Genomic DNA, 18,056 nt, shown 5'->3' on the forward strand with positions numbered 1-18,056 from the left:
AAAGTTATTTAAGCCTAAAAATTCTTTAAATAAGACACAAAAAAAATATGTATGTTTTTGAACTGTGCACAACTGGTACATATATACTGTACGTATACACTCACCTAAAGGATTATTAGGAACACCATACTAATACTGTGTTTGACCCCCTTTCGCCTTCAGAACTGCCTTAATTCTACGTGGCATTGATTCAACAAGGTGCTGAAAGCATTCTTTAGAAATGTTGGCCCATATTGACAGGACAGCATCTTGCAGTTGATGGAGATTTGTGGGATGCACATCCAGGGTACGAAGGTCCCGTTCCACCACATCCCTAAGATGCTCTATTGGGTTGAGATCTGGTGACTGTGGGGGCCATTTTAGTACAGTGAACTCATTGTCATGTTCAAGAAACCAATTTGAAATTATTCGAGCTTTGTGACATGGTGCATTATCCTGCTGGAAGTAGCCATCAGAGGATGGGTACATGGTGGCCATAAAGGGATGGACATGGTCAGAAACAATACTCAGGTAGGCCGTGGCATTTAAACGATGCCCAATTGGTACTAAGGGGCCTAAAGTGTGCCAAGAAAACGTCCCCCACACCATTACACCACCACCACCAGCCTGCACAGTGGTAACAAGGCATGATGGATCCATGTTCTCATTCTGTTTACGCCAAATTCAGACTCTACCATCTGAATGTCTCAACAGAAATCGAGACTCATCAGACCAGGCAACATTTTTCCAGTCTTCAACTGTCCAATTTTGGTGAGCTCTTGCAAATTGTAGCCTCTTTTTCCTATTTGTAGTGGAGATGAGTGGTACCCGGTGGGGTCTTCTGCTGTTGTAGCCCATCCGCCTCAAGGTTGTGCGTGTTGTGGCTTCACAAATGCTTTGCTGCATACCTCGGTTGTAACGAGTGGTTATTTCAGTCAAAGTTGCTCTTCTATCAGCTTGAATCAGTCGGCCCATTCTCCTCTGACCTCTAGCATCAACAAGGCATTTTCGCCCACAGGACTGCCGCATACTGGATGTTTTTCCCTTTTCACACCATTCTTTGTAAACCCTAGAAATGGTTGTGCGTGGAAATCCCAGTAACTGAGCAGACTGTGAAATACTCATACCGGCCCGTCTGGCACCAACGACCATGCCACGCTCAAAATTGCTTAAATCACCTTTCTTTCGCATTCGGACATTCAGTTTGGAGTTCAGGAGATTGTCTTGACCAGGACCACACCCCTAAATGCATTGAAGCAACTGCCATGTGATTGGTTGATTAGATAATTGCATTAATGAGAAATTGAACAGGTGCTCCTAATAATCCTTTAGGTGAGTGTATATGGTGACAAAGAGTCACTGGCAGATATAGCTTTGTTTTTATGGATCACAAGGTAAAATGGAGAGTTACTCATTTAGGAGATACTGGCCTTAAGTAAAGATAAATCCAGTATTAGCTGATTTACTGAAGGTGTCTAACCCGTGGACAAGCTCCTGTCTAGTACAACAATGTTAATATGTTGACAATACAGCCTCCTATTACTTCCAAGACAATCAGCTATACAGCTGTTTGTTTAAAAAAAATGTGTTAAAGTTGTGTTTGAGTTCACAAAAGAGGATTTTGTTTGATGTAAACATGTGCTGTTCCTCTGGAAAGGTCTGGTGACTACTTGTATGTGAAAAGAGTCACTGCAAAGACGAACCCAAAGTTGCCTGAATCTGCAGTTCCACTCAGCTCTCCACATCTTTATTTTTCTTTCACTTCACTTTTTTGTTAAACAGCCCTCAACTTCACTGTTTTGGTTCTTTCTCACAGCTCTCATCAGGGTCATTTTTGTCAGCAGTTTTTACAGAAAAGGCTTTTTTTTTTTTTTATTAACAAAAAACACTGAGCTACCTGCTTAAAACCAAACAGCAGACAGGCAAAGTTAGTGACTAGCTTGTGAACATAGATGAATGCCATGTCGCTCAGTATCTGCTTGATGTGTGAATAAGCAATTGTTTGCTAACAAGTTTGCCGTATCACAAGGTGATAATATGTCAATGTAGTGTATAGTGCTTGTTGCCATTGAACAAAACATTATTGCAAGTTTAAAGTGTATTTATAAATCTTTGTCACTGGGTCAAAAAGCAGCCATAACTATACTCGAGTGGGCACCAAAGTATAGCCTATAAGTGGGAAACACTGTATACTATATATTAAAATAATTGTATTAATGCTAAAAAACAGATTTTACAGTAAATATCATTATTTCTATTTACAGAGCTCCTTCCTTGCTCTTGAAAACAAGCACATGACGATCTACAGGTTCTGCTATAATGGAGGAACCCTACTGTACGTTCTCCCTGACAGCTATTCACAATGCAGCCTCATTTTCATCCTCGCTCCCTGTCCTATCCTCTTCCACACCATGTCATCCATCATAAACCTTTGTTGTAGGTCACCACCTTGCAGTCCGTTGCCATGGCGATCTCCGGCTCTAGGCAAGACACCTCAATCTGGAAAGAGGAAAAAAGGTAAAGCCTGAAGGTAAAAACATTTTGCTCTACATCTCTCTGAGTCTGCCTTGAAGATCAATTTGACTTTTAATTAGACGTGGGAAGAGACATCTGGAATAAGAGGTGAATACAAGCTTGTGGGCCGGGGCTGTGCATGTCAAGTGGTGTATGTCTAATTTGAATTTTTTCCCAGCTGCTCCCTCAGCCATCCGGCCTTGAATCTACAGTAGAAGCACTTTGAGCCAACGCTTTACTGTACCTGAGACATCTGGGGGAACAGGCTGATGGCCACAGGCAGGGAGAGGCCGAAGGTAATCAGGCACACAACGCTGTGGATGGGTAGCAACAGTCTGCGGTTGCTCTGCAGAAATCGCAGCCTACACAAGTCAAGATAGTGATAAAAGGGAAACGTGAGCCTGCTGTGCGGATCGATCCCGGATGACTACTGCAAGTTATTTTTAGATCTGGAGAAAAGCATGTGCAGCTTTGGGGGAGCTATTTTCCCACATCTGGTGGGTGGGAGATTTATCTGTCTGTGTGAAAGTTCCTGTTCTGGGTTTAATGAGTCAGACTGCAGATATCCTCTTTTATTTAATTTTATGATAGAAACAGAAATTCTGTTTTTGTTTAGTCTTCGAAAACACATTAGGCTATATTATTACAGTTCATTTTTACATCTTTTACATTTGCTCTACATTTGACCTACTAGCTACCCAATTAATATACTGTATGTTAAGCACTTTAGGGCATGGCATATGTTGGCTCAGGCTCATTACACAGACAATATTTATTATTTAGTATTTTTGAGACAGGTTAGCCAAACCGTGAAACCCGATCAAATGAAAATTGTAAACTAAATTATAACTTTCGTTAAAAAGCAGATTATTTAACAGTCTGCCTCTGGACAATCTGATGATCGTAGACAAAAAAAACCTTTAGGATGTCAGAGGCTCCTCTTTTAGATGGACACATTTAGCTGCTATTATTTTTGTCAGGGTTGGATTTAATTCCTGCTTCTTTTATTAGGGATAACAAAACTTAAATAGTTTTGTGTCATTCACGAATGTTTTGTTCAAAAGAACAAATCTTTTGTACAAACTGCTCTAATCTCCTTTGTTACTTAACCACTGATGTAGGCAGTGTTTTCCTTCTGACAAATGCCAAATAATAAATAGCCATTTTTGTACAACAGTAAATTAGAAGACGAAATTAGTCTCCTAAATTAAATTTGTATGTTTTAAAATACTGTTTTAAGCAGAAATCCCTGGCTCTAGCTTCTCAAATATGAATATTTTCTAGTTGTTAAAAGACAGACAACATGAAAAGACATGACCTCTGGCTCTGGGAACTTGTGAGGGGTACTTTTCATATTCATTTTACAGACTAAAAGATTCATTGAGAAAGTAATCAGTAGATTAATGAATAAAAAAGTAAATTGTTACTTGCAGCCCTTGTTAATGTAAAAAATCTGTATATTTCTGTACAAACCTCTCTAGGTAGGACATGATGATGGGGGGCAGGACAAAGATTGGCATCGGGAGGACCACACGTGTGAAGGCTGTCTCTATGATCGCCTGGGGAAAAAGATGGGAACATTGTGCACACGCTTCATTTCAAATACCGCAATGAGTTGGATTTAATTTTCCCTTTCATGAGATCAGATGGGTGCTGAGCAACAGGAACCGGGGCAGGAAATGATGCATTTTCCCCATTATCAGCCAACATCACATTTGAAATTCACAGAGCGAAAAAAAAGAAATGAAAATTAATAAACACATTCAGTGAAGTAACAAGAATGCTGAGTGTGCAAAAAAAAGGCCACTAACATGTCTTGCAGCTATTTTGGAAGATCCCACCACATTTCCGTTGTCGTCCAGCACATCAATACCTTCAGATAGCTCATTGTGTCGCATCAGGCCCACATTACAGATGTTTGCACTAGCTGAAGATGGGAAGAGAAGGGCAGGCACAGATCAAAAGAAATTCCTTTCCTATAAACGTCATTGATGCAATTAAAAAGCTCTGAAAGAGAGATTTATATACATGTTTCTCATTTGTAAGGTGTGAAATCTTAAAAATGAAGCTTGACATCAGTAAAATGTTGTGACTCCAACCATCAGGGGGCAAAATACTGACTCCAATAATAACTGGCACGTTGGGTCACATGAAAACCTACCTACAGCTGGGAAGGGGACAAATCTCTGTATTATCATTCTGGTTGCTGGGCTCAGCTTGTTGGCCTTCTGAATCAGCATATTTAGTCCAACCTATAAAAAAAAAACACTTAATAGATGTAACATCAGGTAATATACATCCGGCTTGGAAAGCAGAAATCGGTACATCATAACATTCTTTAAATACTGTTCAATAAAATGATTCCTTGTATTTGCGGCAGTAGTATTGTTTTTTCTAGACATGTTCGGATCTTACTTTAGTGTAGCTAAACACTGCCATTCGTATTAGAACTGTACTGCCGTATTACAGTTTTTCTCAATCGCTTTGGAACAATCGTTGAATGACTTAAAAGTTGTCAAACTAAATGACTATTTATATGAACATTAGGTCAGAAGTTCACATGACTATTGTTACAGAATTTTCCTTAGGGGGCTTAATTGATGTAAAAGGGAAAGCAGATGTAGCTAGGAGTCATTAGCTGACCCTACAAGTGTTCACTGACATTCCAGCTCTGGTTATTTCTCACATGTAACTGTCCTTGTTAGGGAGACAACAGTTAGACTGATAAGTTAGAGACAGGAGCTCAAGGTTGAGTCTTACAAGAATGTTTACAAGAACTTACTGGCACAGATTAGAGTATAACACATGGATAATAATAGATTCCAATATGACGTAGCATTGGAGTCTAAACATCAGATAGATTTGTTGTTCTAGGTTAAGGCCAGCTAAAGATGACCTAATAGGGAAACCTACAGGAACTAGGGGAAAGACAGAAACACAAAAGGGACTAAAAGATATTATCGTTCAGATTTGGTGTTGGCATTTGACGTGTTCACATGTTTTATGCCGGCACTGTATCTCCTCGGCCGGGCTCAATAAAACATGCTATGCATGCATGCTAAGTCTTCATCAGTCTCCAAAACTTCTTAATCACAACAACATTGTCATTTATAAATGCTTTGGCACAAAATGCACTGAATAAGCCTTGCAGATCAAATTACTTTGCATTGGTTCGCTATTGAATCATACTTCTCTCAAATGCAATTATACACATGTTCATTGTGTAAATCCCTACATGCTAAATAGAGCAACAAACAATCACAATAACCTGTCACACTTATATTAGATACATAATAGTTATGTGGTATTGTTGTCAGGTGGATAGACTTACAAACAACAATTTAATTTCCTCACAATTTAGAACAACCAAACGCAACTGCTGTCCAATTTAGCTGACAGGTAAAACTCATAACACATCAGTTCTCAAACATATTTATACTGCAAGGGTAAACTCAATGTTACAGCTGTGGATTATGGAGCACGCAGAAGACAGACAGGGGCAAGAGTCTGCCCGTGCAAGAGAAAGGGGCGTAAGAGTGTGGGGTGGTATGGTGAGTGGGAGAGAAAGAGGGAGAGGGGGCACAGAGGACGAGGAAGAGCCAGAGAAAGGCAAAGGCATGGAGAAATCTCAAATGAGATACAGGCAACAATTACAGACCATGTAATCAACCACGGCCTAAGCATGACAGAGGCTGCTTGGAGAGTGCAGCTTAATCTGGGCCGGTCCACAGTGTCGTCATATCAATGTTTAAAGTACAGCGTGTGCCGTGGCTAACATCAATACTATTCAGCTGCCTCAAAATACAATGTTAGCAATTAGATAGAATTAAATATTACACAGAGTACACTGTCATTTGACAAAATGTCTTTACATTTTGGCTGTCTTGGTCTAAGCAATGATGAAGACACCTTTTGTTCTGATTACAATGATTTATTCATTTATGGATTTATTTACATTTGAAACACAACTTTATTCTTTTAATTGAGTACTCACCTTTTGCAGGTAACATAGAGTGGTGTGCTAAATATACTACATGGTGTGAGGATTGTACTTAAGAGTTTTAAGAATTATAAGTTTGTTTCAGTAAATGTGCCAAATTGATTGAGGAAGAACTGTAATGTTACTGTATATAAAATACACCCAAAAACATCACTATGAATGCTTCTCTATAGTGGAAAAGCAGCTCATGACTAAATTTACAGCTCTTATGCACAGGTAAAATTCACCATATAAAAAATCAGTCTCTCAAAAAAAAAAAACACACTCACTGCAAGAGACACAGCACTGGTCACAGCTCCTACATAGCCTTGAAGAAACTTGGATGTTGGCGTAGGCTGCAAAGAGACAAAATAAAGATTGTGTCACAGCTTTATACTGCTGCTATAAACTCTCTGCAGTGACGTTTAGTATTTTATATTGCGATTTAATCTTAAGATTGTCTTTTGTTTACAGAAAATTAAGGCTGGAATTGAAAAACACAATGCAATGCAATGTAACATTCTATTGTGGGGATAAAACAATTTAATAAACAAGTCAAAATCTAAAGTAACCGAAATGAATAAATAATGTAATTTTGTAGTTTTTGGAGTTTAAAGAGCTGAATATACATAGTAAATACACTAAACAAAAGTATAAATGCAACACTTTTGTTTTTGCCCCCATTCATCATGAGCTGAACTCAAAGATCTAGGACTTTCTCTATGTACACAAAAGACCTATTTCTCTCAAATATTGTTCACAAATCTGTCAAAATCTGTGTTAGTGAGCACTTATCCTTTGCTGAGACAATCCATCCACCTCACAGGTGTGGCATATTAAGATTCTTATCAGACAGCATGGGTATTGCACAGCTGTGCCTTAGGCTGGCCACAATAAAAGGCCAGTTGAAAATTGATGCCACAGATGTCGCAAGTTTTGAGGGAGCATGCAATTGGCATGCTGACTGCAGGAATGTCCACCAGAGCTGTTGCCCGTGAATTGAATGTTCATTTCTCTACCATAAGCCGTCTCTAAAGGCATTTCAAAAAATTTTGCAGTACATCCAACCGGCCTCACAACCGCAGACCACGTGTAACCACGCCACCCCAAGACCAGCCACTCGGACAGCTGCGGAAACAATCGGTTTGCATAACCAAAGAATTTCTGCACAGACTGTCAGGAACCGTCTCAGGGAAGCTCATCTGCATGCTCGTCATCCATCATCGGGGTCTCGACCTGACTGTAATTTTGCACAGCCATTGAAGAGGAGTAGACATTCCACAGGCCACAATCAACAACCTGATCAACTCTATCCGAAGGAGATGTGTTGCACTGTGTGAGGCAAATGGAGGTCCCACTAGATACTGACTGGTTTCCAGACACCCCAAATACAGTGAAAGATTTTTGAGTGCCCTTTTATTGTGGCCTGCCTAAGGCCCCATCCACACTACTGCGTTTTTGAATTAAAACGGAGACCTTTTGCTACATTTGCACCTCCTGTCCAGACTAAAACGGCGAAAACGAAGACCTAAAACGTAGAAGTTTGGAAACACTGCCGACCCCTGGAGGGCGTTACTTCTGCAAAGCAGAAACACAATGCTACTGACAGAGTTTTGACAGAGCCTATCTGCCTACACTTGTAAGCTACTGTGGATGTCGCCGTTTACTTTGCAATGACTCCCAGTCTGTTTTCCGCCGCCACAGTTCCGTGTTACATTCAGTAACAGTCCCAGCTCGTTATTGGTACGTGCAAAAAAAATCTGGTCTGATTCTTCATCTGGATTTCTTTATTCTTTCGCCAAATCTTCTGTAACTACGGAATAGACCATCTGCTTCATGTTTACATTGGCACGTGCATGCCCAGTGTACCTGAATGGCCAATAGATGTGCGATTTCAGTCATTTTAATGTAGACAGAGATCAACTCTGATACACAACTAAATGCTGGTGTGGACTGAGATTGTATTCGTTTTAATTCTCCATTTGTAAACTAAAATGGAGTAGTGTGGATGGGGCCTAAGGCACACCTGTGCAATACCCATGCTGTCTGATCAGCATCTTGATATGCCACACATGTGAGGTGGATGGATTATCTTGGCAAAGGAGAAGTGCTCACTAACACAGATTGTGACCGATATGTGAACAATATTTGAGTACATAGAGAAAGTCTTAGATCTTTGAGTTCAGCTCATGATGAATGGGGGTAAAAACAAAGGTGTTGCGTTTATACTTTTGTTTAGTGTAGTTCCCACCTTTGTGGCATTGCGGTTGGCATAATTCACACAGGCGTTGTGACTCTGGTTCAGCCACTGTAGGAAAGAAATAAGAGATGGATGAGGGTTAAAAGGAGGAACAAAGGAATGAAAGAAGGCATGTAGAGGGAGCGAATGTAGATAGATAGATAGATAGATAGATAGATAGATAGATAGATCAGCAGAACTTTATTTTACAATGTCTGTATTACAATGTATAACAGGTGTGCTTACCAGATGTTCAAAATGTACAATAAATGCAATGGTTTTACAGTATGTTGGTTGGTTACAGTACCTGCCATATAATGGTAGACACCACAGTCTGATTTGGGAGAAGAAGGCCAATGACCTAGATGAGACCAGGGAATAAGAGCTTATTTTGGCGCAAAATAAGTCTCATGTCTCATTTCATCGGTTCCCAAACATGACCATGAAATGCATGATTAAAATGTATGATTTTCATATGGGACTTACAATTGGTGTTCCAAATGGTACATAACCTGCACGAGCGAAGAAATGATTAAAAAATGATGACAACACGGAGAAACATGAACAACTTTGGCAAAGATCTTCACCTGAGATCGTACCTGACATTCGAAATGGCATGAAGATCTTCTCTCCTGTGTCAGGGTGAATGATGGCCTGCGTGCAGAGAGCATGACATCACCCTCATGCTGCCAGGAGCCCAGAGGCTTGAATGCATGGAGGTGCAGTTAACCTGGGCTGACATATGACTGGTGAGCCACTTACCTGCTTGATCTTCTGGGCTTCCCACAGCTGCACAGGTAAGCAAAGACTACAATTAATCATTAGGTTTATATTTTTCCTTCAGGCACACATTGTCATACTCTATACTGTATCACATCAACATCAAGGATTCACCTGAAGATCAGAAACTCCAGGTGGAAGCGTGCCATGTTTACAGTCATCAAGTAGTTTGATGCATTCTTTCAACTGTTTCTGCAAAGGAAAAAATGGGGATGTTTTTAATGTTTTGACATGTGCATGTTTTATAACCCCAATACAACACAATACCTGCATTTTTATACTGATAGAAACTGGCATTGTTTTCACTTACTTTAAGAAATATAAACATTTTTATCTACAAACCCCTTTTTTAATTAACAAGAGAAGCCAAAGTTGTCAAATGTTTAGAGCTGCAATGACAGGTTATTTGCATCATCTATTAATCTGCCAATGACTTCTTCAATTTATCATTTAAAGAAGTGGTATTATGCTCATTTTCAGGTTCAAAATCCTATTTAGGGGTTGTACCAGAACAGGTTTACATGGTTTAATTCTCAAAAAACCCCATATTTTTTGTCATACTGCACATTGCTGCAGCTCCTCTTTTCACCCTGTGTTGAAGGCTTTGTTTTAGCTATGAGTGATACATCTTGTCTCTAAATGATCTTTGTTGGGAGTTATACATGCGCAGTTCCTAGTTAAGGGCTACTAGCCAATCACATGCAAAAGGCGGGTCAATGAAAAGACTATAGACATGTATTTACTTGTGACATCACAAGAAAGGGAAGTAAATGTTGGACCACAAACGAGCTGTTTTCAGGCAGTTCAGAGCAGTGTTTTCTTTGGGAGATGGGAACTCCCTTTGGGCTGGACTTTGGGCTTTTTCACTTTGCAAACCTATTACATGCACAAAAAAAGATATATAACTCAATAAAGGAGAGGGAAAAAGCCAAAAAGCATAATACCACCTCTTTAATTGTTTTGGTTTTAAAAATGTCTGCATCACAAGTTCCCAGAGCCCAATACCACATCTTCAAATGTCGTGTTTTGTCAGAACAACAGATTCACTATCATAGATTGTAAAACCAACTAAAGCAGTAACAGCCGAAACCAACGTCTTGGCATTTTTGCCTACTTTTAACGATAAATCGAAAATACAATACAAAAAACGTTGTTGGTGGATTTCTTTGTCTATTGACTAATCAATTAATTGACTAATGGTTTCAGCTCTAATGATGATGATAACAATTTAACATTAATATAACACAACACAAGCATCTGTATTAGGCGTGCCTAAATACAATCGGATCATTTCTTACATGACAGCTTATAATATTTTGCGTTACAGTGTGTATGAGTACAGCACAGTACTGTATAGTATGAACACATTTTGCTCTACCAAAAATGTAGTTAGGTTTGATATCCGGAACTAGACAGGAAGGGCAATATGTGTAATTATATGAGTGTGAATACTGGATGGAAGCTCAAACTTTTTAAACTATATTGTGCATACATCTATCAGCAATATACAGACAGTTTAACAGAAGGTTTTACCTCTGACACAAACAGAGTGCTGGGGTCAATGATGTCTATGAAGTGTCTCAGACGACCAAGGAATGAACCCTAGAAAATGCAGTATGACAAAGTTAATTCTTTCAAATTAAGTAAACACATAATAACATCAGACCACCCTCCTCAGTAAATGGATAATTTCTCTGAAATCTTAACTGATTTAAAACTGCTCACTTTGCTTAAGTTTGTGCTTACTAAGTTCCTAAAAGCATCTGTCTGAAATGTTGAAAATGGCATTTATGTATTAATAATGTTGCAAATGTTATTGTTTCCTATGTAAACTTTTTTTTTACCATATGTAAATTTCACATTTAACAATACTGGCATTCTCAATGGTAGCTACTGTATGGCCTTTATTATAAACTATGGTCACCTTGACTTGTCAAATGAATAGGCTAGCCACCTGTGACGGCACCCATGCCCTTATGCATAACTTGAAGCCTTCATATAGTTTAATCGGGTGAGTTATATATTCAATGAGCTGCCTTGGCTTCATTTTTCAGCCGTGCAGGTTGCCCTTTGGGAAATTGGCAGATTGATACCACTTTCAGATATGAACCGTAAAAAACATTACAGCCAGGAGATGGTAAGCTTAGCATAAAGACACAGCTAGCTAGCTCAGACGAACTAGGGTTAGTAAAGCTTCAAAAAATGTTTTTTTTAAAGGTCTTTTCAAAATGGATATAATTCATATTTTTTAAATTAGAACAATGTGTATAAACACGTTTTATTTGTTAAATAACTTTTCAAAGTGTTTAAATAAATTTTTAAAATGTTTTTTTAACTTCACAGCCCAAAAAATGTCAGGTGGCGCAACCAAATATTTGTAGCAATATATATATTTTCCTACTATTTATTCTAAGTTATAGCTTTGGCAAGTATTCTGTGAGTGTCTATAGGCTTAACAAATGATTATTTTGTGCTTGTGATTTGTATTTACAATTATCTAAGATTATTACATTGTAGAGGTCAGTTATTTAGTATATTTAGCATCCAATTTTACATTTATTGATGGAAAAATAATTATACAAAAATACTAATTAACGTTTTCAATACAGTATCCATGATCATCATTGTTTTAAACCATATGTTCGCTTTAACCTATTATTTATCAGTTTAAATCAATATTTTAGCTGGTCACACCACCTGACAACATATTAGTAATGACAGCGAATAAACTGAAACTGCAATTTTCTTTCAAGTACAAAAAAGGTGTTTTAGCCCACAGTCTATATTGAATTAAAAGTAATGAAGTGATTAAAAACAGGATACATGACATCACATTCAGTAAAACAACTGAAACAGGCTACAGTGCAGTGGACACACTGTATTAGATTGTAATGGAACAACAATGTTTTTAATGTTCCTCTCCCTGTGCTTTCACTGGTTTTGCTTCCACTGTTTCCTCACCTTTTTCTGTTCTGGTCTGGGCCGCTGGCTAATTGTGAGCTTCACAGTTTTCCCTCTATCTTCCTCCTCAGATAAATATAATCAGGGATCAAAAAGTGATTGGAATGAATTTTTTCATTTAGTATCTGCCTATTCAGAGTCCTGATCCAATACTTGTATTTTACTAGATAATACAGTTGCACAGTATACACTTCAGGATGGCTATGTTTAATTAAATTTCTCTATCCTTAAAAGTATCCTCGTGTGTTGCTTCGGGGTAGCTTTGGATTGAATTACCTGAGTGAACTTACTGTATTCTGTTTAGTGTTCAATTTTTAGGTGCCTTATTAAATTGGTAGTATTGAACGCAGCTCTTCTGAAGCTAGTAAACACAACCTATTCTCATGAAAAAGCTTAGAGAAGGTAAAATATTTTTAATTTAAAACTAATTTTTAAATTTTAATTATCAATACAAACTTTAGTCACTTTAGAATAACTTTCCTTGCAGTTGCGCCACCTGACATACTGGTTGCACCACCTCACAACTTATTTCAAATGAAACAGGCTTATAGCATGAAACTTTTATTAACTTTTGCTTTTGATAGTAAGTTCATACATATATTGTTGTGATTAAATAAATGGTTTTATGATAAATTTATAATTTTCATGTATAACATTGGTTGTACCACCTGACATGGAAAGTGAACCAGTCTGACTATAAGTTAAACATAGGTATTTTTATCAGTATTTGAAAGGGATTTACAAACCTTTTCACTCAGATATAAAGGTTACTTGGGGTCCTCTGGATGATGCAATAACCTGTTACTGTTAATACATTTTCACTTTGGAATAAATGTCCCATGCTTACCGTTGTGCCACCCTGACAATTGAAAACATGCAAATTGCTGTACAGAAGTTTTTCAATTATCACAGCAACTTTACAACTATTGGTACTTGTAAAATTTGGTTTATTTGAAAGGTTTAAAACATAACATCATGCCACAGTATTTTATTTTGAATTTAATATGCTTAAAACACAATTTAAAACCTTTTCTTAATCTGTTTATTTGCACAGACGGTTGCACCACCAGACATTTTGGAAGTTTTAGATGCCAAAACATAAAATAATATAAATCATTATAAAGTAGTGAAATTGTATTTACACAAAATGGGTTTTGTAGAATAAAGTGATATATGTTGTGAATTGATTAAAATTACTATAACAGAAAAGAATTCACTCGGACACTAAAATATGCATGCACTAACGTTTTTACACATTGTTGAACAGATGAAACAAACGAGATATAACGCATTGATTAGTGAGCTTTAGAGATGCTGGTAGGCGGATTTTGTAACCTCTGGATGGAGCCAAGCTAGCTGCTTCCCCGTTTCGAATATTTGTGCTAAGCTAAGCTAACTGCTTGCTGAAGCTTCACATTTAGTGGACAGACATCAGAGTCATATCAATCTTATCATCTATCTCCCAGCACAGAAAGTGAATAAGTGTATTTCCCAAAATGCTGCTGTGTGTTTAAATTTCCATACAGGACAATGAATCCTTGTTTGCTCTCTTTGCTAAATTAAGACCTTGAGATGCAATTAAAAGCTTTGAATCAAGACTAAAAAGGACCTTTGAGCTTAGATTCTCTTCTCAGTATGTTGTTCCCAAAGGTCAAGAATGGACATCCATGCACAAATCTTTGCTATGTTAATGTAACAATAACATAATAATAAACAGATACTCTGAAATTAAATGAAATAGTTTATGGAAAAATGTTGTATGCCCAAATGCCAAAATATGCAGCCAATTATCAAAAGTATAAAAATGGACAAATCTTTATCATCCTAACTGAACAATGGAACAAAGTACAACTGAGATGTAAAAGTAAAATTATGATATGAACTTGCATTAGTTATTCTTGAGTAAGTTTACATTTACCAAACATATTCTTCAAAGTGAGGCTTGGAGCTGCTGGTCAAGCGCCATGTTTTCTGTTCCCTTCACTGTCTACATCAGCATGCCAATTGCTACGTATGTGTGCCAACAGTCTAAAAAGGCCCAAAAACAGTTTATGCCAAGAGTCTCTTTGGCAAACCAGATGGCAAAAACATGGCAGCTTCAATCAGATTCCCTCTGAGACATTTATCAGTTACGAAGGGCAGAAAACAGTGGAAAGACAGTGGAACAAACCCATCTGTATTTTAATTATCTGTTCAGCACCGGGTGCTAATTGAAATGACTGGAAACAACATTCAGCCCTCCTAAAGGCTGTAGATAAATAAAACCTTGCAGTATATTCTGCAGTATATCACTGGATTTTCTGCCACTGCCATTCCTCCATCAGACGTCTCCTCCTCTGACAGGCCATATGTGCTGCAGTGCTGTTTGGTAAGAGTGGGATAGAGAGGGGATCCATGTGAGGAGCCTGCTTTAATTATGCATGAGTTTCAGCTCCCTGGAGAGTACACAACAAGGCTAGCAGAGACGGAGCGCTGCAGAAAGCACAGACAAAACTGAGCAAGATTTATGCTGATTCAAGGACTGGCCTAATTTTAACTGCTTTGCTACAAGGAACTTAAAGTATGAGAGCACCTTCATTAACCTGTCACGAACTTCAGGTTGCTGATGGAAAAATTAACGATTTTATGGTGGTCAGAAAGAAAAGATTTCCTACTAGAAAAAAAGAATAGTTACTCTCTTCCTTAAAATTATGGGGATCTCAAAGAGGAATTTGTGATCCCTAAAAAATAGTAATTCACATGAGACAAAGGGTGTAAATAAACTGTTTCTGTGAACCCTGCAATATCCTGTGTTAATTGGTGTGTTCATGGAGGGATTATTAAACAATGGGCAGACATGTAAAAGCACCCCCCAACCAAAACCAAAAACCCCAAGACTGAAAGAGACACCAACCAAAATCATGTTGCGTTTCTCTGGGGTCGTTTTGTGTCTCTTAGTAGTCATTTTACATCTCCTTGTCGTCATTTTGCATAGTTTGTAGTCAATTTGCCTCTCTTGGTGGTTGTTTTACATCTCCTTGTGGTCGTTTTATGTTGCTTTGCAGTTGTTTTGTGCCCCTTTTTGCATCTCTTTAGTTGTGTGATTGACTTTCCAACACAACCCCTTGGAACCCTGGGCCTGTACCCAGTAGGCACTTTCAGAAGGCTAATCCATCCACGGTAGTGTCCCGTTTCAATATATACAGAAGTTGGCTCAACATTTAAGATAAGATAAATATCAGCTGACTTATTAACACAATCTGCTTATGGACTTTGCTCTGTGCAGTATCCTACTCAAATAATAAAATGTTCTGAATAAAAAAGCCTCAGAGATTTTAAAGTAACTTGCATGGAGATTCATCAGTTAATGTATCAACGGAGTTAACGTGAAGGTCACATTATCTTTCAGGGATAACCATTGCAAATTCATTTCTGAGGATAGAAAAATGAGTAATGGGCTTCGGGTAAGGATGGAACAGCCTGTTAATCTCGATCCCAGGTTTGGGGAAACACCCTGCAGAAAGCATCCTACAAAACAAAAACAATCCTTGAGGCTGTTAAAGTGTGATTCTCACTAGATTAACTTACAAAATCACGCGCAAAATTAGAGGTATTGTAATAGAACTCTAAAACAATTGCGCTTATAAAGCCTAAAATAAAAAGAGGAAAAAACAAATGCAGTTACAGATTTGTAGTAATAAACTAGCCTGAAAAAATGACGGCTGCCTTTAAATTGACGCGCAAAATGTCAATTTCTTGGCTGCAGACCTTCACACTGATATAATCTCTCACTGAACAGCACCGAGGTAAAGGATGATAAGCAGCGATATGACACCGCCGACAGACAATTAGGTCCACTGCTGAAACTATAATAAACTCAAAACACATCCAATCACACTCGGAAGTTCATAATCACTTTAAAGTTGTCGTGGTTTTATAACAAAGACACGGACGGCAGATCAAAGGCAACTTTCGCTACAAAGTGAAAGCATCCAGCGCTGCCGGAGAGGAGCGAGCAGGGCGGAGATAGGGCTGTTTTTCACCAGAAAGCCTGGAAACAAAATGTTACTAACGCATGTTTTACAGAGGATAGAGATAACTTACCTGGTCGTATCGGGGTCTTCCGAGCTGGAAAGCAGGACATGCTGCAGATTCCGCCATGACACCTAACTATTTATTTATTAATGAACTGAATCATGAACGGATTTTCAAGTAGAGCGAACTACATTCAATGTGTAACTAGTGAAGCGCCGAGCCTCTTTGTCTGGCGGGATGTGTAGTCTTCTCGTTTGCGTTAACACTGGCAAAGTTGAGCCGCATGACTACACATCCCAAATAATCGATAAGGTGAGAGCTATTGCATAACTGTTCGGGTTGATCTTGTGAGAGATAACAGTTGATGCAGCCGTAGGTGTCAGATTGGCCAAATTAATCATTGTGTGAAGAGGTGTGGCCTAAAGAAAGAAACACGTCTGCGCGGACTAATGATAAAGATAAGCAGGGCAGCTTCCAGGTTCACTTGATTTTAAATAACGAGAAGAATAAATGCAAAAAAAATATATTGTTTGTCACCATGCTGGACACTATCATTATGCACTTGTCATAGTGGCCAAGGGCAATAAACTGCTTTCAAACTGACTGTTAAATGTGCATTAGTCCTTCACATTAATCATACTGTATACATATTAACCATTATGTATAACACAGTTTATCCATGGCACGCATCCCAAAGTACTAAGGAACATTTTAAATATGAATCAATAAAGAATTCATAAATAGTTGTGTTTAAATCTCAATAAAACATACCACAATAAAAAGAATCCAAAAACACAGCAAAACGTACATGATAAAACAAAATACCAGTAAAGTCAAATTACACAAAGAGCCAAAAGTCAGGCTAGTGAGCAAGAGTCAATGTTTACAGTCCTCCTTGCTGCTGATGAGAGCTTAATACTTGTATTACATGACTAAGCAGAACTGTTGGAGCGATCAAAAACAGATAAACAACCAGAGGTGGAATGTATGTAACTACCACTACTGTATAAGTAAAAATTTTTGCTTACGTCTACTTAATTTTGGAGACAAATATTGTAGGCTACTTTGTGCTGCACTACATTTATTCGACAGATATAATTGCTTTCCAGATGAATTTACATACAAAACCATCTTTTAATATAGGATATTGTTATAACTACTTAACGGCAACATGTAAATACTTATTAATCTCTATCTAAAATACCATCAGAGGCTGCATAATTAGTACTTTTACCTTTCATTCTTCAAGTAAGTAAGTAAGTAAGATGTTAAGGCCTTATCTGAATACTTCCCCTATGACTGGAGTCAACATTTGTATTATAACATTTTTACCGCTAGTTGGGTAGAAAAATGTAAGGCTCCTGACCTTTTTGTAGGAGTGTGCAAACTGCTCTGTCTAAACAGGAAATGGACCAAATTTCCTGGGCCTATAAACAAAAAACATGCTGCTATTGTTGACTTTAGTGCAGAAATTTGTACAAACCAGCATTTTACAATCTGAAATCAATGTTAAGAGAAGGTGAAGTGAAGTGTCCAGCAGCACAACATTATTAAATCTAATAAATCAAATAGGTCTATACATAGTCTGGA

At 38.0% G+C, this 18,056-nt stretch overlaps 1 protein-coding gene across 2 annotated transcripts; it reads right to left on the reverse strand.

Moving 5' to 3' along the window:
* Nucleotides 1–1,693: 1,693 nt before the first annotated feature.
* On the reverse strand, nt 1,694–16,863 carry sfxn5b (sideroflexin 5b). 2 transcript variants are annotated; one of them, XM_038698934.1, is made up of 14 exons: nt 16,536–16,863; nt 11,025–11,093; nt 9,606–9,683; nt 9,474–9,500; nt 9,299–9,365; nt 9,198–9,223; nt 9,019–9,072; nt 8,724–8,780; nt 6,763–6,828; nt 4,655–4,745; nt 4,305–4,420; nt 3,967–4,052; nt 2,738–2,855; nt 1,694–2,478 (listed from the first exon to the last, which is right to left on the reverse strand). In XM_038698934.1, exons 1-14 carry the CDS (start codon nt 16,590–16,592, stop codon nt 2,401–2,403), a joined length of 990 nt encoding a protein of 329 aa, XP_038554862.1. In that variant the 5' UTR covers nt 16,593–16,863; the 3' UTR covers nt 1,694–2,400. The 2 variants fall into 2 exon arrangements, with proteins under 2 accessions (XP_038554862.1, XP_038554863.1); XM_038698935.1 differs by having other exon boundaries at nt 9,311–9,365; nt 16,536–16,862.
* Between the last annotated feature and the right edge of the window lie 1,193 nt (nt 16,864–18,056).

This window comes from Micropterus salmoides, unplaced genomic scaffold (genome assembly GCF_014851395.1).
Source record: "Micropterus salmoides isolate LMB-PRFRI ecotype aquatic unplaced genomic scaffold, ASM1485139v1 Ms_hic_scaffold_5, whole genome shotgun sequence".
Lineage (NCBI taxonomy): Eukaryota > Metazoa > Chordata > Actinopteri > Centrarchiformes > Centrarchidae > Micropterus > Micropterus salmoides.

Coding starts and splice junctions, on each gene's coding strand:
- sfxn5b (XM_038698934.1), bottom strand. CDS start 16,592: ATGGCGGAATCTGCAGCATGTCCTGCTTTCCAGCTCGGAAGACCCCGA. Junction 9,224..9,298: donor AATGTCAGGTACGATCTCAG/GTGAAGATCTTT, acceptor TCGCTCGTGCAG/GTTATGTACCATTTGGAACA. Junction 8,781..9,018: donor TGTCTACCATTATATGGCAG/GTACTGTAACCA, acceptor TCTTTCCTACAG/TGGCTGAACCAGAGTCACAA.